Source organism: Artemia franciscana, chromosome 20 (genome assembly GCF_032884065.1).
Source record: "Artemia franciscana chromosome 20, ASM3288406v1, whole genome shotgun sequence".
Taxonomy (NCBI): Eukaryota; Metazoa; Arthropoda; class Branchiopoda; order Anostraca; family Artemiidae; genus Artemia; species Artemia franciscana.
The window spans coordinates 14880505-14900721 of NC_088882.1; the positions used below are offsets into that span (position 1 = coordinate 14880505).

The window sequence follows — 20217 nt, forward strand, 5'->3', positions numbered from 1 at the left end:
TTCAAAAATCAAATTCGTAATCTTCAGAAATTTTTATCTGTAACTTCGCCATCACGCCATCTAAAAAGCTCGTTTATCACACGATCAGCATAGTATGAATTTATTTCATAAAAAATAATTCACGGAAATTAACGACTTATTCTCTTTATGACACATTTCAAATTAGATATCATAAATACAAATATTCTTCTGTGTAGGTGCGTGTCTATCGGATATTAAACAGGGTGGTGGTAGACCGGGCTTTCCCTTCCCCAGAAATATTGAAATGATTTAATTTGTTATATTAAAAATAATTCTGCTCAAAGAATATTTTTCGAGCCACTACCCTCCCACCACCATAAAAGATTCTCCAGATGCCGATAGTGACCATAGCCTTCATCCACACCAAATTCAAATTGCCTCTTTTAATGCTTCTTGCTAAAGTCAATATGTGTCAATTAAAAAGGTAGGCTTTTAAGCGATGTCAATTTTTTCTTCTATTGGTTGTTGATGCACGGGAAACTTGTTACAATAGAGACAGGAGCTCGAGACTAAAATATTACCTCTGCCATCTAACATTTGGTTTTTCTTGGACTTTTTTTCTCAGGCTTCATAATCGTGTTTTTTTTTGTTGTTTTTTTTTTTCTTCAGAAACTGAGATCCGGTACTTACTACTAGATTTGATCTTGGTACTGCACAAAAAATATTAGACGCTAGATAGCATTGTTATTTTTTTGACACTAGCGCCAGTATCCACTCTCATAAGTTACTTACAATATTCTGTCAGTTAGGTTAACTTATCCGTTGATGGACCGAAGTTTTGCTTGAAAAGCCTGATATGTGTCCCAGGTTTTATAGATAAGTCACTCTATAATAATATTTTAGTACAAATGTCAGAGGAATTACGGAAAATATTTATTGTTTGAAATTTAGTTAGCTAATTATTTTCCTATTTCAACACCAAAATAATATTTAAATCTGAAGGATATGAGAGAGATAAAATCGAAGGAAGTTGGTTTAAATGAAGAAGAAGAAACTAAAAAAATCAGCTTCCTGCACAATTTCCGATTGAATCCTATTCCTATAATTGCTCATTTAGCCTATGAGCAATTTCAGTAACGATTAATACTAATACTCAAGAGAATCTGTTGGTCCATTAATGTCGACGCGATATGAATTAGAAACTTATGATTAATGAGTCAGGATTCTTAACCTGAACTCATTCTGCTTCAGAAAAGCCTGAATTCATTCTGCTTCAGCTGCTTAGCCTAGCTCATTCTGATTCAGAATGATTCAGGATTCTTAGCCTGAACTGCAACAATGTCAATAGCAAAAAAGATTAATTTATTTCTATTTATTTATATGATAGGGTGCCAAGTTTTCTAGAAAAAATTGTTATTCATAAACATCTTCATGATCACCAACGTAGCGAACGATATCAGCTGGTCGTAATAAACGCTCTGCATCTGCATCTGGGATCTCAAAACCTAAAATCGAACATATTGTTAAAAACTCATATTATGCCCTATTTATCAATACATACTCTTCAGTGACAAACACAGTACGACAAACTTATCAGTCCAGTCTGAAGGAATGCGCAGAGCCAGGCTGTTTTTAGCAAGAAACAAATCTTGCACAAATACTTCTTTCCCTTATATAGATTATATTTCCCTTAATGTCTTACAAACACCATTGAAAAACATTTTGAAACTATAAAACTTCATATTGAAACGCCTGCTGTCTAGCTACTACCTACAGCTGTAAAATTTCAATGCCTAGATTTTGTCTTCCGAAAATTGCAAATATTGGCTGAAAGATTATGAAAATCGATAAATTTACAAAAAAAAGAACAAAATGTAAAAAAGAGCCGGAAAGTCGGAAGCTGAACAATATTTTATTGTTTGTTCATATTTTTAGTTGCATCAGACAACAAGTAAGGACCATAAGGAAGATCATGATATTTCTATCTCTGCCTTCCCCCAAAGTACTGGCCACCAGTGATAAAACTTCCAAACATCTACGACAAAAACCTTTGTTTTATGGCTAAGGTCACCTAGCTACTTTGATTAGAACTGACAAGTGAAATAAGTAACAACAAGAGCGCGGTTGCTATGTTTCAAATGCTCAGAAAGCTTAATTTTGGGATTTGGACTGATGTCTATGTGACAAAACTATCAGGACGTATTTATGTACTTTCTGTTCACGAAGAACAATTAAATGATATTATTTACGTTGATAATGCAGAGCAAGTTTCAGTTTTAGGGAAAAAAATGTGATCAAGCAACGGCATCAGAATTACCTTGTCATAGTCACCAAAGTTTTCATATTTTATATTGTCGTCGTCGCTTTGATAAAAGTTAGTCCAGTAATTTGTTTCTTGTTCATGTGTTTTTCCGTCTTCTTTTCTGTTTCCTCAACTCTGTCTTATCATTTTATGTGAATCAATAAATAAATAAATGATTTGCTATATATTCAAAAGTCGCCTTCAACGTGATGTGAAAGAAAGTGACTTTAGTGTTCCATTCAGAAATAGTGATAAAAAGTGCCTATTCAGGAATTACGAAAATAAGCTTACAGGATTTTCGAATAAGAGCCTGAAATCTCTCAAAAACAGGTCCGATTCAAAAATAGTATAACTGATCACCCATGGCTAGAAACCTGATAACTCGTGTTTGCAGAAAACCCTCCCACCCCATCTCAAATGTAATTTTTGAAATAAGTATACAATTTATTCTACAATACAAAAAATTCTCTTTGTCCATAAAACTTTCTTAAAAGCCAGTTTTCCAATTTTCAGCAACTGAATACTGACGGATCTGGAGGGTAAAATTACAGGGGGGGGGGGGGTTAGGTGGAGGGAATGAAAAAACTCGACAAGGTGGTTAATCTTTCGCCCATTTGACGACTGAAGAATTTTAGGGTAAATATAAGGTTTAAAAACATATTTTTATTTATTTTATGTCGCAAGGTGTATTTTTCACTACATTCATTTATTCGATGCATATTTCAGAAAAGCAAATAATCTTAAAAAACAAAATGAACATTGAATTATGCCGCGAAGAGGCAAAAATCGCAGCTTATCATTAAAGTGTGTCATTTTATTCTTTTTACTCTCTTTTTGGTTGGTCAAGACTTAGAGAATTCTTTCAAATTTGGCAGAGGGCTCTTACATTGCTTCTAAGCAAAAAACCTCCAGGCTGCTTTGCCGCGTTATTCATTTTGGCGTTGTCGTCAATAAAGTCTAATGAAAGGGTAATGAACAAAAAAAGTACTTTTTATTTGGTTATTTAGGCGGACCTTACCTTAGTTCCTCTAGAGCCATCGGTGGCGCATAGGGTGTCGACAAAGCCTCTCCATTCGTCTCCCATTGGCGCTGCAGTGATGACGTCTTCCCATTCAGATATTAGTGAGGTGCCGGCCGTCCTCAGATCTCGGTCATGTGTTCGTCTCAATGTATTTTTGGGGCGGCCTCTCTTTCTTCTACCGTCTGGCTTCCATTCATAGGTTGTTCGAGGAAGGCGACTATCTTCCATACGAAGAACGCGTCCCAGGTATGTCCACCGCCTTCTTTTCAGCAACTCAATGACTGGAGGTTGACATGTTTTTCTGCGTATTTCTGCATTTGTAATTTTTTGTTGCCAACTTGTATTCAACATTCTTCTGAGGCTCATATTTTCAAATGCAAGGATCCTTTTTTCAAGCTGGCTGTTTATTTTCCAGCATTCACTTGCGTAAAGGAGAATTGAGAGTACATTGCTGTTGAAGAGTCAAAGCTTCAGTCGCATTGAATATTTATTACTTCTCCAAATAGGCTTCAATCTATTGAAGGCCCCTGTAGCTTGTCCAATTCTACGTTTAATCTCGGTCGAGATCTCTCCATCACAATCAATCCAGCTACCCAGGTACTTGAACTCCTGGACTTGTTCTAGATCTTTGTTTTTGCAATGGAGAACAAGTGGCGAGTTTGTGATGGCCATGCTCTTCGATTTGTCAATGTTTATCTTTAGACCGACATTCTCTGCATTCTCGGTAATAGTGTCAAGCAGCTGCTGCAACCGTTCTTTAGACTCTTCTAGAATGACAACGTCGTCCGCGAAGTCCAGATCAAACAGTTGCTTGTTGCTTACTTTTACCCCGTAGCCCGATGCGAATCTCAGGGCATAATCCATTATAATTATAAAGAGCATGGGGGAAAGTACACATCCTTGACGAACTCCAGACATGATCTTGAAAAATCTGGTTGTACCGTTTTCGGTCTTTACGCAACATTCCGATTCTTCATAAAGCGCTATAATCATATCTACTATTTTCTTGGGAATTCCGTATTATTTCAAAACTCTCCACAAGCAATCTCTGTCAACTGAGTCAAATGCCTTTTCAAAGTCAATGAATAGGAGGCGGAGCTTCTTGTTCCATTCTTTTGATTCTTCGACAAGCATTCTCAGTACAAATATTAGATCAGAACAGGATCTCCCAGTTCTGAAACCATGCTGCTCTTCTCGTAGAGTTGCGTCTAGTGCTTTCCGCAGACGCTGTAAAATGACGGAAGCTAATAGTTTGGATGAGAAAGGGAGAAGATTGATGCCTCTCCAGTTATGGCAGTTCATCAAGTCTCCCTTTTTGAAGAGTTTGACCATAATGCCTCTGCTCCAATCTCTTGGGACCTTCACTAAGGTCCATATTTTGGTGAAAAGAGAAAGCCAAATGGATATGCAGGTACTAATTGAGTACTTCAGCATTTCTGCTGAAATGCCATCAATACCCGGGGATCGTCCATTTTTTAACTTCTTTGCTGCATGCATGATCTCCTCAGCACTCGGAGGATCTGTATTGATGTCTAGATACATAAAAGGGATATCAGGTACGTTAGCTTGGTCGCAAGTTCTCGGTCTGTTCAGAAGTTTTTCGAAATGGGAAGCCCATCTCTCGTCAATTTTTTCTGGATCAGATATAATTGATCCATTTTCGTCCTTGACAAGGGTGATTCGGCTGCTTTGTTTTCCTACCATCTCATTTGTCAATCGGTAGACAGTCTTGGAGTCACCCTTCCTAGCAGCTTCTTCAGCTAAAGCTTCTTTCTTTTCAAGGAACTGTTTCTTGTCCTTTCTTGCACTCTTTTTTACCTCTTTATCGTTTTCTTTGTATAATTGTTTTGTTGCCAGCTCTGAACACCTTGTAGTATCTATGAGCATGGCTTGCTTAAGTGCCTTTCGTTCGTCAATCAGTTTCCATGTTATGTCAGAGATCCACCTTTCCTTTGGTTTCTTTCGGAAACCTAGCTTTTCTTCGGCAATCGTCGTGTATGCACTTTTTATTTTCTATTGGTTAAATCCCTGTCTTTGCACATTATTTCATCAAAAATACCAGTATGAATGTCAAAAAGGGTAATCCAGCATTGGTCTTCGAGGCTCGGAATTTAAAAGTTTTTGCAACTAATAAATTTGAATTTTTTTCAAACTAAAATTTTTAAAGATCGACTTTTTAAATGTAACATTCACAGAAGCATTCTACACCGCCACCTACTTTAAATAACCAAAATAATTACATTATTTACGACATCCTAATAAGAAACAATTAGATACAACCTCAGATATTGATTTGATAATGAAGGAATCGTGAGTAAAGTGGCACTGTTCCATAAAAGTTATTTTTTTAGATATAGGTTCACGGGATCAAGGGACCAAGGCGAATTCCCTTTCTTTCCATTGGATATCTTACTTCCTTGAGCTAACATTGCTTTCTTTAGAATTTTTGTTTGATTAATAGTGAAAAGATCTTAGAAGTCACTGATTTTTGCTGAATAAAGCATCGAACAGATGACTTTGAAGAAGTCCTCATTAAAGTCAAAAGACTACCCATCAGAAAAGAATAGTCATAGACTCTCTCACAGGACAGTCTGAGAAGAAAGATTAAAGCCCTCATTTTTTTCAAAAGATGTTCTTCTGTCAAAAGAGCGTAGGAGCTTAGCCAGGGTAATACAAAGGATCATCTACTACTTAAATATTCAGCCATCACCTCTTCCTCCTTATTTCGTCATCCTATCATCCTTATTTACAGCCCCTCTCACTCGCAGTCGCATTTATGGGATTTTGTATAACTGGAAAAATTTTAATAAATAAAGATACTGTTGCATAAGAAGCTTCAGAAAAAAATTGAAATATCTTTTGTAAATGGAGATACCTCTCCATTCACAAGAGCCGTCTTCTACGTTTATTCATAGCTCCCCTTCCCTCAAAGAGGACCTTTTCAAAGCGCCTCATTCCTTCCGCAAGTTTTTTTTTAAATATTTATCTATGAAGCCATTTGTTAAATTTACGGAATAGAATTACTAAGAAAAAAAAATTTCTTTAATGGGACTATGGAAATCTTTTCCCATAACGGATAGTAATCCTTTCCCGTTAAGGGAAAAGACTTTCCTTTATTGTGCCCTTCCTTAATACACGTGCAACCTTGAATCGTCAAGAAAATAACTAATTATTCACTAAAGAGATAAAAAAAAAGGATAAAGATCCTAGACATTGCTGCCGCATAGAACGTCGATCAACGTTTCAGTTGCTGGGTCTTTTTTGCAGGGACAAGTAGCAAGCTTGTCGTCCAATCCTGCTGCGGAGGGGGACCGAAACCCGCGCTTAATTATTTATCAAGGGACGAAAAAAAAAAATCCAATTTAAAGTCACTTCTCAAGAGTATCTACCAAAACTGCCTCAGTGAAAAGGGCATCAGAAGTTAGCTGCAGAAACATTCAAAGACAAGTCTTTAGCTCAGAAATGAAATCGCATCACTAAGAGCAAGGTAATTATACAAGAGGATGGGACTTGAACCTCGTCCACCCACCCTCCGAAATATCAAAATCTTAATTAAGTGCTTTATATTGCCTTATTTGCTTTTCTATAGCTCATTTACTTTTTGCGCTTTTTTCGAAGTTTTCGCCTCTTCTTGAGAGAAATTTCCTACATATATGCCTGCTAAAGCTTTTTAATATCTTTGACCAGAATACAATGGAGAAATAAATAGAAGTCTAAAAAATTTTCACAAAAAGGGCGGTTGAAACTCGACTTCAACGAAGTTTCTCCAGTGGGGGCCTCCATCTTTTTCAAAAAAAGGGAAAGAAAAAAAAGACGAAGCACAAGACATACTCATTATTTTCGTTTTTGCATGTTTAACATACATGCAAGTGTAAAATTGACTATTTATTAGACTGTTTAGATCAATTGCATGAATGAGAGGGGAGGACTTATGCTCCCTTAGAATAAAAAAAAACTTTGTTGGGATATTTTAATTGAAAAAGCTATTTTCGTTGAAACAATTGGGGGAGAAAATGATAAATTTCCCCCCTCCCCTCCAGATTTTGAAAAATACATTTTTTACCCTCTGTCCCAGAAAATTGATGCTACTGCTTTTACTTGAACATGAAAATCAAAAAAAAAAAAAAAAAGAAAAGAAGAATTTATTCTATTTATTTCCAGTGTTTGTGGCTAGCCAAGTTACAGATTCCAAAGTCTTGATATCTAGAGTTCAGAGACGAAATGTAATAAGTTATAGAATACAAGCACAATTTTACTTACAGTGTTGTTTAAACTCTATGTACTTACAATCTATAAACGCAATAAACCATGGTGCAAACTCCAATTATATAATCATATACTAATAAATTGCACAGTGCAATATATCTAAGCAAAATCAACATTATAACTTGCTTAGTAATTACTAGCTGCTCACAACAGTAATAATTATAGCCCCAGCAAACTGGGAAAAAAAATCTAGCTTTTACAGCTATCCCAATTACAAGTTTAAGATAAATTTTTGTACCTAAGTTTTATATAAATTTAATAGTATCACAATTTGCTGACCATACACAGAATTACGACACTCAAAAGAACTGTTTTTAAGTCAAATTGAATAAAAAAAAGACCTTAAAAGTAACTATCTAAAGTTTATCATTGAATTAGATATCACATAATTTTAAAAGCTAAACAAATTAAAGAAATATTAGCCTAACCTCTTTAAAAGATTAGTTTTTAAAAACTCACCAAACTCGTCCTCCATTGCCATAATAACTTCAACATGATCTAACGAATCCAAACCAAGGTCATTCATAAAATGTGATTCAAGTGTTAGCTATAAAGAGAATTTCAAACTAGCTTTGAATATCATACAAAGAGTCTAAAGGCTACTTAAATGAACACACACAAAAAATCAGAAAGATCAATTCTTCCTACAGATGGCCCTGCTTGTAAGAATGAGAATTATCCTGAATTATTCAGCCAATGAACCAAAAGTACACAGCTTGATATATTCCTCAGCAATATTAAAGGTATTTGAATTGTAAAAAAAAGAAAAAAAAGATTTAAATTCAAGAAAAATAATACATCACTGGTTTTAATTGAAGTACGAAGTCACTTAGGCATAAGCAATGAGTAAGAACACATATCGGTCAAATTCATATTTCAAGAACAATATGTCAAATTGACATCTTTTAACATTTGTTGCAATGTTCCATGCGTTTTAGCATAGATTATTCGTTCAAGTACATTTAGCATAAACTTAACAACATTGACATCTGAAAAAGGTATTCTTAAATGCTTAAAAGCATTTAAACAAATGCTTAAAATTTTGTTTAGTTTTTTTTTTATTTAATTCTCACTTTTAGAATGTTATTGTTTTGATTGCTCTACTCAAGCCAGCTAAGGAGTGTCACTTGATTAGGCCTATAGTCTAGTGATAAGTGATAGTCTATAGTGGTATAGAGATTAGGCCTATTGTATTTTTAAATATTCATTTAAATTTTATTCCATTGCTCTTTTTTATTTATTTATTTAATGTTTTCTTCTTTTTTAGCCCCTCCCCCATCCAGGGGAGGAAGCTTCTGAGAGATGTTGGTAATGTTTATTGCACCTCACTCTAGCTTGATTTATGGTGGATATTGGGTGCTGGATGACAGTTCAACCTTCTTTTTTGTTTTAGTTAATTTTCCATTTTTGGACATATTTTCCTTTATTTCTTTCTCCGTCTTTGTCTCTCTTTCTCTGCAATCCTGGCTGTACGAGCCAGCAGAGGAAATGTGATACTAAATTTGTCTTCTTTTTTACTCAGATTTGTTTTTGTTGTTGACTAAGTGAACTCCAAACTGAAGTACAGCAATGAAAGTCATCCAGTGTCACCAGAAATACTGGCAAATATTTTAGAAGCAATCAAACTATTCAGGATTGCATATATAATTTTGGAATAAAAATTCAATAACTGATTGTTAATTTTCTAATATTCCAGTTTGCCAAAAACCTCAAATCTGGAAATGACAAGACCTTTACAAATGAGGTCTGCAGCTTATAAAGTCAGACAAAAGACCCTTGACTTATGAGGCTAGGGAAGAAATGATTAAAATTAAAAAGAACTAAACATACTTCTTATCAATAATCTTTTAGTAGTCTATAGACTTGAATTAAAAAACAAGATTTAATTTTGTATATTTGTAAAAACAATAAATTATGAATATTTTCTGCGGTTCCAATCCAGTGTTCAATTAGTAAGGGACAAATCTTAGAGCTCAATAATTAATCATACAAAGCCCAAAAGCAGGAGGAACCAGGAAACCTTCAGACCTTTTCTAATTGTTATTTATACATGTTTATCCATTGACTCTCCATGTTTCAGTCAATGAAAATTGTTTTTTGTATATCATCAACAAATTTACCTTATTATATGAACAGATTATGGTTAAAATTGTTGATAAAATCAAAATGCAGCAAGACTACAGTAACAAAGTAACTCATTCAGAATTTCTTGAGTTGAACAATGCTCAACTTCTAAACATAAAATTTTGTATTGACCAATAAGAGTAAAAATTTAAGGTGATTTTTTTCTAAAATTAGAAGCTTGGAATAGCAGTATTCCTATCAGCAAGTTCAGTCTGGCAAGAGACACAAAGACTTAGTATTTGTAACCAATATTACTCCTACTAACAACCCATTGCAGCACCAGGCCCCCTGAGGTCAACCATTTGCAGCCAATAAATGGGAATAAATTAGGGCAGACACAAAGTTTTTAAAGCAATATCTTGTCATTTCAATCTCTGCTTTTGTACTTTACATGGGATGTTAAAATCAAGAAAGAACACAAATCATTCATATATCTTGGCTTTTTAGTGACAGTTATGCCAACAGTGTGGTTTGGACATTATACTTCCAGAAGTATTGACACCAGTTGGCTCAATGATAGTATGCTATGGAGTCAATGGGTAAGAAAAAAAAAGGGTATTATAAGAAAAAAAGGGTAATGTACAGCAGAGCATACCTTACTCGGATCCACCTTATCATACAGCCTTAAGACAAGAAATACCCTTTCTTCAATAAGTTTTAGGCTCAAGGGTGGTCCACCTCCATACTTTCTCAAACTTACTTGTGTCTGAAATAAACAAAAACTAAAATCCTTAAAACGCACCTTATCAGCAGTGATTTTGTCATATGCCTTGCACACATTCATTACTCTCTCCTGAATTTCTGGAAGTGTTAGTTTGGTTGCCCCTGCATAAGTTCTCTGCTGAACAGATCTTTGATTGATCTGAAAGAAATTGAGCTAGTAAGAGCTTTTGCAACCAAGGGGTGATGAAGAGCAGAATTGAGAAGGAAAGTAATGAACAAGTACAGAGAATAGAACTAAATAACGACACTTTATTTATTTACTAGTTTCTATAAACCTCCTGTAGCCTAAAGGTCTATTTTATCTATACTACATCCAATAAATTTGTAGCAATTTATTTTTGAAATTTTGAATTTCAATAGCCAATTGCATTCAAAAGCAATTACTGAAACATATTGTCATTAATTATTTGCTCATTGAACTTCAGACCTCAATAAGCTCTAATTTGTCCTTTTAAAGATAGAAAATTCGTGAAATATTTATCTATTAGTACAGTTCTGATATGGTCTTGCAAGTTTTTTGTAAGAAATTCATTTGGATGTAAAAACACCATTCCACTTTTTCAATAAGTTATTACATAAGCCCAATTGAACATAAATAGATCACCATTCTAATCCTGTTTAGTATTGCTTTTTTTGGTTTTAAAAAAATTTGGTTTATGTTTATAGTCTGAGAATGGACACATCTTTTCATAAGAAAAAAAAATTATCAAATGTAGCCAAAATGCTACAATTAATGGATAAAACAATATTATTATTAAGTGTTTAATCTCTTAGCACAACACAGGTCTAATTTTTAAGTGGAGGATTACACGGTTTTTCCTAAAGGAGATGTTGAAAGCCCCAGGGGAGGAATTCACCACCTAAAACTACTTTGGGGAGATTAAAGACTTTGTTATGGTATTGTTGGCATTTCTTGTAAATCAAAGGGTGATAAATAAACCTCCAAACAGTTCAATTCAATACAAAATATAGAAGTAGCAATGTGAAATGAAAAATTGGTTGCATTTTCCTACACCAAATAACCTAGACAAAAAGAAGTCCAAACTGTAAAGTAATGGTGAAAAGTGAGATGGCAGAGACCAAGCATTGGAAAGAACACTCTTCAGGTGCAGGAGTACATCAATAGAAATTACTTGATCTATGGCTGAGCTTCTACTGGAAACAACCCTTAGGTGTGTTATACCTTGCACAATAAAATATCAATTCTATGCTTTTTTATGATGATAAGTTTTATCAATCTTAAACTTTTAGTAGTCACTGTAACAGAATTCCAAAAAAGCTATGATGGAACCAGCAAATCTTTCATCAAATTTTTGATAAAATTCAACATATACACACATAACAGATGAAGAAAAAATAGATCTCATCAAGTGCACTCAAAACAAAGCCTGAAACACTGGATTTTACTTATTGGAGACAAGAAACAAAAATCATGTAGAAATTGTGTAGTAAACAGATTCTCAGTTGACATTGACTTTGATTATTGTCACTTTCAACTGAACAGTCATTTTTTAATTATGAAACAAAAACTTTTAAAAGTTTTGAAAGAGCTTGAACCCAAAAAGGTGTCAGATCAAAACAAAAAGTATACTATCCTCTAAAATTTTGATAAATGGTTTATAATTCTTTTAATTTGGACAGTTGCAAAAAACCCAGGATAATTGGCAGCTCTAGTGTGTCCCCTTCTTGCCCAGCCTAAGCAAGGTGTTTGGAAGTTGTGGATCAAAGACTGGAAGAATCAATACAGGACATTAGGGATACATAAGGTAAGGTACAGAACACAACATTGGATTTTGCAGGCCCTACTGGTGGCACTGATCTCTGTTTCGTGGCACTTCAGCCAAAAAATGTAATGGGGAAAAAAGTGACCTTAGAGAGACATTGTTGGGCAAGACCTCCTGAGCAATTATGGTATTGATATATTTCAGGACAAAATTTGGAACCACCCTGGATCAAAACCAGTATTTAAAGTGCTGGGGTTTAATGTATTAAACTTGAATAGCAGGAGAGTTTATACTATTTTTTGTATAGTGAAAAAAAAATCACCAATGCAACAGCACAAACACAGAAAGAACCGCCCAACATACAACCAAACATAAAAAATATAAACCATAAAAAATAATAAATGATAACTATTAAATAAAAAATAATATATAATAAATAATATATAAAATATAACAAACAAAAAACAATGAATTATAAATAATATATAAAATAAAAAATATATATATAAAAACAAAATAGAAAGACAGAAGGAGAAAGGAAGACTGACATCCTACAATACAGATAAGTAACACAAAGAATAGTCCATAGACAGGCAGTCATATTGTAAGCACAAGTTGTCACATACCAAATATTTAAAACTATAAATCAAACAAAATAGCTCAAATGGCTCATAAGGCACACAAGAGTTCATCATAAAATGGTTTTTGAACCTAAGTGGAGGAGGAGATATTAACCCAGTCCCTTGTATGATGTGTAGGGTCATGAAGAAGATATTTTTCATTTTTGGGGGAATTGTAAGGAATTGGCAGATCTGAGAAATGAGTATTTTCAATTAGTGTTGACAGATAGGAAGTGGGTGGAGGAGATTGTAGGATCACAAGTTAAAACAAAATTAAGGAATCTGGTTAAGTATGTTGATGAAGGACTGACAGATCATGAAAGAGTATCTCTTTATAAATAATTTTGTGAAGATTCATGCATAACTATGTTTTTCTTCTTAATTTGTTGTTAGTTTTGTTATGTTTATGTTCTATTTTTCTGATGGCCTGATGGCTTTTTTGGAAATACATACATATATTTAGTTGAGGATTTTTTTTTAAATGGGGAATTCAATCATGCCCTGTTTATGGTTCCAAACCTTTTTGCTCTAGAATTGATGCAAAGAAGTTTATTTTTAGAGCCATATTGCAAAAATGGCATGGTCAGAAGTGATTTATATAAAGCACTCAGATATATTTGTGATTGACTTCTTCTGGGGGTAAAGATAAATATCAGTAGATATTCTTAAATCAGCTATTAAATAATTTATGTTATTAGGCAGGTTGTAACAAAACACATTTTTTAGCTTTTGCTCGCTAAAGGGACTGGAAGGGAGAATATTCAAGAGAGGGGCATAAACCTCCAATAAAGAATTTTCAACCATGAATCTTTGGTGGTAACTATCTTGTTCCTAGCTTCTCTGTTTTAAAAATTGCACCACAATTGTCATTTGGCACTGTGTTTCGAGATGGATTTAGAAAAAGAGTCCATAACTACTCTACAATGTTCCAGTGTTCTATAAGCACAAGAAAAAAAAAGACCTATCAGCCATGCACAGGCTAAAATACAATACTCACAGTTTTCAGAATTGGGGCTGCAGGTAAATTTGGAGTTATTTCTATTTTCAAGGCAGGTAGAATATGAACACAATACTCAGTGCACCTTTTTATGGTCTGTCATTTTACACTGCACTTCTTAATACTTGCTAATAGAAAACTGTTGCAAAGATTCTGTAAACCACCATAAAACAAACCAAAATACTTACTGATTTCAATAATAAAAGTGCTTTGCTTCACTTACCTCTCTCTTCTCCTGATGTATGGTTAGGTTAAAGGTTTCCTGATGGTTAGGTATGGTTAGGTTAAAATATAAACATGGTTTTTTTACTGTACCAAAACTCCTACATTGTTTTGTGTTTTCAGTAAAGCACTAGTTTCCTGTAACTATACAGACATAGGGAAACATAATTGGATTGTTTATTTCTACTAGTTTTATTGATATATCTCAAATAGACTGTGAAGCAATAATTTCTGTTCCTTTTAAGTATCAACTTCGCTCTTTACTTCCCTCAGAAAACCTTTGTTCTTTTTAAAATTAATTTCAGTCAAGCATGAATATTTTTGGCAGATATTTATACAGATTTACCTGAACTATGCAAGCTAAATGTCTGTGTTTTGGTTTTTTCTGTCAATTTTAATGGCCTCAGAGACCTTTTTTTTTAATTCTTCTTTATATATATATATATATATATATATTTTTTTTTTAGAGAGAGAGTAGGTTTAAATCTTTTGATAAAAGACATGTAATTTTTTTTTTCTTTGTGTAATAAGAGTAAAACAGTTCAAAATAGGGATGATACCTTTTTATTGACAGTGAATAGATATAAAATTATTTAACTGTATATGTGTTCGAAATATCCAGTTAAATAATTTTATATCTATTCACTGTCAATAAAAAGGTATCATCCCTATTTTGAACTGTTTTACTTTCGTCACGGAAAGGCAGTGTGGTCTTCGAAGTTATCTACATCAAGTATTTGTGTAATATCCTAGGAAAAAAATATGCTCAGCTGTATCAAAGGGATAATATGTTGAAGAGAGAGATACAGAGACAGATAGAGAGAGAGAGCTCAAAACCCAAAAGCAAACTACATTGGAAACTGGAAACTTGCTTCACTTACCACTCCCTTCTTCTGATGTTTTTTTTAGAATCACACAAATAATGTCTTCCCACCAAGTAATTAGCCTTTGCAGTAGAATCACAACAAAGAAAAATATGGTTTGAATACATACAGTGGACTGTATATTTATCTATTAGGAGGGGATTAAATGAAGTAACACACTTTTAGGAATGGTGTAAGTAGGTGTTAATGATTGTTTTAAATTAGTTTTCAGAGTTCCTGGTAACCAATCTCAATTTCAGGGTTCAAAATAAAACAAAATTTACAGAGGAAGTGACTAGTAAGAACTGGAAAGAGCAGAGAAAGTACAACTAAGAAGGCATATACAGAAGTATGTTCATCTTTGACCAAGCTAAGCAGTGGAAAAAGCACTATATTTACTGTAACTTCTAGTACAGAGCAGGAACAGATCTAGAGGGCTTCCCTGGGTACCAATTGGTAGTGATTAGAAGCTAGTGTTCACACTGGCTAGTAAGGAACTTTTTGATCTCTTAAAATTTGAACTCTAATAATCCAGCTCTAGTGTGTGTCAGCATTTAGGAGTGGAGAGTAGGTCAGCTTTGTTTGAGGAGCAATAGGGGTAGAAGAGGTGATGTATAGAAAGTCTGTGGGAAAGTCACCTCCCTTAGAAACATCTATAGGTACCATTACTCATATGAAAGAGTTTGGTTCATTTGTTACACACCACTCTAAGGTGTTTAGACAGGAGGAGGTGGACCAATCTGAGAACATTAAAAAGCTGGTCATAGTTTCATGACAACACCAATAGAAAGCACCCTTATGAGCTTGGAGCACCAAAAGTAATATGTGTGTGTGGTAATGTAAAACATTTGTATTTTGGACTTTCAAATTTAGTATAATATATCTTTTATTGGTTCTTAACTGGTCAAATTCAATATAAATATTGTGCTTTCAATATCAACACAGCTATAGCATTAAGTTCTAACTTAAATATTTCTGTGAAATGTGAGGCTCAAGCATGCCAGCACAAAAAAAAAACTATAGAGGAATTTATTATTTTCTTATTAAAAAGAGTAGGCTATAGTCTGTTATGTATAAAAGGAATTGCCCAGAGACCTCTAAAAAAGTTAATGTTTTTAGGGATGAACTTGTCTTTTTTGTACTTTTGCATTTTGTTCAAAGGTGCAATATTTGTTTTTGAAGCATTTATGTTCACTAAAGGAATTGTACCTTCTTATGTGCCTACTGAAGGAGTGAACAATGTTTCATAGTTCAAGAACTATTCTGTAGTACATAAAAAGTACTTCATTGTCATGTCTATGGTTTGATATTGTAAGAAATATGTGGAATCCAATTATGAAGAGAGCATTGTGAAAATTATTTACTAGGCAAATCAAGGGGCACCAATTAGCCAGCTCAAGATTCTGGCCATTTTGCTGAAACAAAGCACAATTTTTTTTTCTTCTACAGAATTGTGTTTAGTTAATACTTTTTTCATAAATTTTGTGCTAACACTGTTGCAGTCATTTTAATATCCTCTATAAAGACATTTTGTAAAGGGTGCTCTGTTTCAGGTATGATTCAAAACTGAAGAAAAGCTTTTGAAAAAAAAGATAAATATAAGAAAAACACAGAAATAAGTCAAAATGAAGGTTAGCTGCACACAAAATGTGTTAACTATGATTAATCTGCATATCATGAAGTGTGAATTGTTTTCTTAGCATGTTTCCTCATCTCCAAGTACTTCTCTTGGCTACTACCCAAATTATTCTTCAAGAAAAAGAGGACATGATCAAAAACTTTTCAAGAAGCATGCCAACTCAAGGTTACATAGCAAATTCATTTCTAATTTGGAGATGAGTCTATGGAACTTGTTAGACCAGGAAAGAGTCTCTTCTGCCTGTGCTTGAATCATGCAAATTGTCAGTTGACAAGGAATGGTGCAACAAGCCCTGGTGATTTGTTTGGGACTTGTCTGATCAGTCACTGACATACTATCTTCACTGACCAGTGATTAGGCTACAAGATCATCCTAGTGCTGGCAAGTGTGACTTAAGGTGAAACAAGGGCCAGAAAAACAGGAGTGACAGGTGGTGAAAACGAGAGCCATTTAAAAAACAAAAACAAGAGTGACATATGGGAAATATATGATTCAGGCTATATAATTGCACATTAGGGGGGAGGTAAAGTATAATGGAGCTGTAGTCAAAATGTGTTAACTATAATCAGGCTATTCTGTAGCTCCTATAGCTTCTAATCTAGACCTTTACCCTCATTTCTGCTCTCTGATGAACTTAAAAAAAAAACAGCAAATTGGGTCAATGTTGGTATTACCTGAACAATTGTTTTGGGTCATGAAACTATTGTTAATAGATGCATTTTGACTTTTTGAACATCTTTTCTCTCTTGCAAAACTACTGCAAACTCACTGTTAAGGAGTTATTATATATTTGCAGAATAGAGGGGGGGGGTAAAGCATAGCAAATATTAAATACAGCAATGGTTAGTTTACATATTTAATATATGCTATGCTTTACCCCCACCCCCTAATGTGCAAATATATAGTCCAAATTTGTTTTTAAAATTTTACAGATTCACAATTTCAAATATCTGATCAACAAAAACAGAAATGATTGTAATTCTATATGTATAAATACAAGAATATTTGGGCTATAATAACTGGGCTGGTAATACCAACATTGACTGCAAATTGTTTGAGTTTTGCACTAAATAGAGGCAGGATAGGCCTAGGCTGAATCAAGGTGAAGCTTGATTAGCTGTATACATGATTAAAAAAATACACGGTGGGACTTATGCAGGGGCAGACCAAGGACAGCTTTTAGGGGTCCATACACTCCCCCCTTAAAGGTTGAACTATCTAATGTAAGATGGCAGAAAAATACCAATGGAGAAACCAGAACATTTCAGTGCCCATCTTAAAACTAGTTCTTAATCTGCCTCTGAACCCATGTCAGCTAATGTTACCCTAGGTTTAAAGAAGCTGCAATCAGGTTAGCTTACCTTTACTTGACAACATGTCAACTGATTTTGAACAGAAGCTAACTGTGATAATAAACAATGTTGGAATCCAGTGGCCAGCACCTTGGGAGCTGCTTTGCTCACCAAGTTAGGGGCAGTTGCAGAAACAAATCTGAGAGTTTTGGAAAGAGCTCTCATGATTTTCGATTATTCTTTTCTTATTTTTCAAACAGTGCAAAAGGGCGATTTTTCGGACGTTTCAGTTATTCTGCCGTCAAACTTGTGCATCGTAGCGTCTCCAGTCCACGCTATTTCGATGACTTGTGAAGAACAGCACATAATTGTTTGTGTTAGAGAAATAAAATTTCACTATGATGAGCATTATTTTGGGTTGGTTTGCAATATTTTCTTTTGAATTTCTTTAATAGAAATTCATTTTCATATATCATAATATATCAGAATGTATTATTTTATATTAGAATATCGTAATATTGCATTCACTCTTACGCCATATGTGGTTACATCTTAAGATTATGACGCCTTTCATCAATCTTGTACATGGAAAGACAGTTTTTCGTAAAGAATTAATTCAATTTAATAAGTTATTTTCATAATTACAAAACATTTTTAGACACAATAATTTCTTTTAACATGAGCCATTAAACACTTCTCTATGATGTTCCAATGCCCTTCTATCTGCAAAGAAAAAAATATAGAAAAAAAGATACTGTCGATGCATAATACCGTGCTTGCAACCACTTTTTTGTTTTTCAGGCCAACGGCTTTTCCAAATTATTTAAGTCAAGGAGCTGTAAGCTTTCTATATAGGGTTTTCAGACAAGTCGATTCTATCAATTTTTTGTGTTTTGATCTGACTCTATTTTTAGGAGTTATGGACTTTTTTTTTTCCTATGGGACATGATCGTCTGTTACTGGGTTGCAAGCTAACGCTGCAATCCGGATTATTCTAGCATAGTGACGTTAAGTTTCCTATTTAGGGTTTGGGAATAAGGCAGCTCTAATAGTGCATTTTTTATTCTGATCTGAAACTATTTTTAATAGTTTTTACTATGGGACGGGATCGTCTGTTACAAAATTGTTGGATTACGATGCCGATCCCTTATATCAAATGATTGCAGCAGAAGCTGCAACCATGAAACTGCTGCAAAAACTATTTACTGTAAAAAGCCTACGGGCCATAGCAACACAGAATACAGTGTACAAACAAAACTCAGGAACAAAACACAAATTTAGAAAAAAGCACACGCCAATGCTCAACATACAAACCAACAAACACCAATCATAAGAACCGTAACAAGCTATCCCCTCAAACATGATTCCCTGTTTTTAATCCCTAAGTGAAGAAACTTACACAACTGTTTAATAGCACATGCTTTCCTCTCAGCCATCCCCTCAATTAACCAGCATTCATTCCCAAACATTCGGCCAAAATTTTCATTCCGCAACTCAGACAGTTCTTCACACTCAGATACAAAGTGAAATAAATTTTCATTCACACAAAGAAAAAGTAGGGATCAGCTGACAGTCTAAACTTTTCCAAAAATTTCCTTCTCTCACCTAAGTCCAAATTATTCCCTCTTACCAACAACAAATTCTTCAAATACTATTTAATCAACCAAAATTTAGAATAAACATCCTCCCACCACCAGTCTTTACCTTGGGAGTGAAACCTCAAAAACATAGATTAATCCGTATGACCTTGCCACTCTTGGATTTCTTGGTCTTTTAGGGTTCACTTAACTTCCTTCAATACTGACAAGATTTCCCCCATTGGGCCTTTTCCTTCATTCCACGTCTTTGAAAGGCCACAAAGGTGCAGTAATTTCTTGACCTGATTTGGCCACAAATAAGCGTGTATTGGGTAATCATGTGCATAATTATTATTTTAATTACTTCAATTTTTACTGGCTCTAGTTCTTTCTTTAATGTAAAATTCGTAAAATATTTCTCAATCCCGACCGGCATTAAGTCTCTGATTTTCCTTTTAAATCAAGTTATTGATTCTTAGAATTTTGTTAGAGCTCATACCATATGAGCTCTTGGCTCTTAGCTCTTCTTGCCTCGTCACGAGTACCATATGAGCTCTTAGCTCTTATTTTCTCATTTATAAATAAGTTCAAAATGTCAATATTCCATTCTTTTTTAACACTCTCTCTACCAGTTACATCTCGAATGAATTGTCAATTTATATCAGCATCTTTTTTATTGATTTCTATTTGATTAACAAAATAACTTTTTACTTTATTTATTGCTTCACTATAATTTCCGGCATTTGAAATCGGCTTTGATTTTAAGAAGAATTTTGAGTTCAGTATTACATTTACTTCGCACAAATATCTTGAATCTACATTGGAAAATGTGTAATCTCTTTAAAGTTGAATTTATTTTCATGGTTTTGATAGCGTGATAGTCTGT

General features: G+C 34.1%; 1 protein-coding gene across 2 annotated transcripts; it reads right to left on the reverse strand.

Annotated features, from left to right (window-relative positions):
- Positions 1–1306: 1306 nt before the first annotated feature.
- LOC136039787 (acyl carrier protein, mitochondrial-like) lies at positions 1307–18044 on the reverse strand. 2 transcript variants are annotated; one of them, XM_065723661.1, is made up of 4 exons: positions 17824–18044; positions 10270–10380; positions 8010–8097; positions 1307–1466 (listed from the first exon to the last, which is right to left on the reverse strand). In XM_065723661.1, the coding sequence occupies exons 1-4, from the start codon at positions 17977–17979 to the stop codon at positions 1375–1377; spliced, it is 447 nt and encodes a 148-aa protein (XP_065579733.1). In that variant the 5' UTR covers positions 17980–18044; the 3' UTR covers positions 1307–1374. The 2 variants fall into 2 exon arrangements, with proteins under 2 accessions (XP_065579733.1, XP_065579732.1); XM_065723660.1 differs by lacking the exon at positions 10270–10380 and adding an exon at positions 10417–10536 and having other exon boundaries at positions 17824–18027.
- Between the last annotated feature and the right edge of the window lie 2173 nt (positions 18045–20217).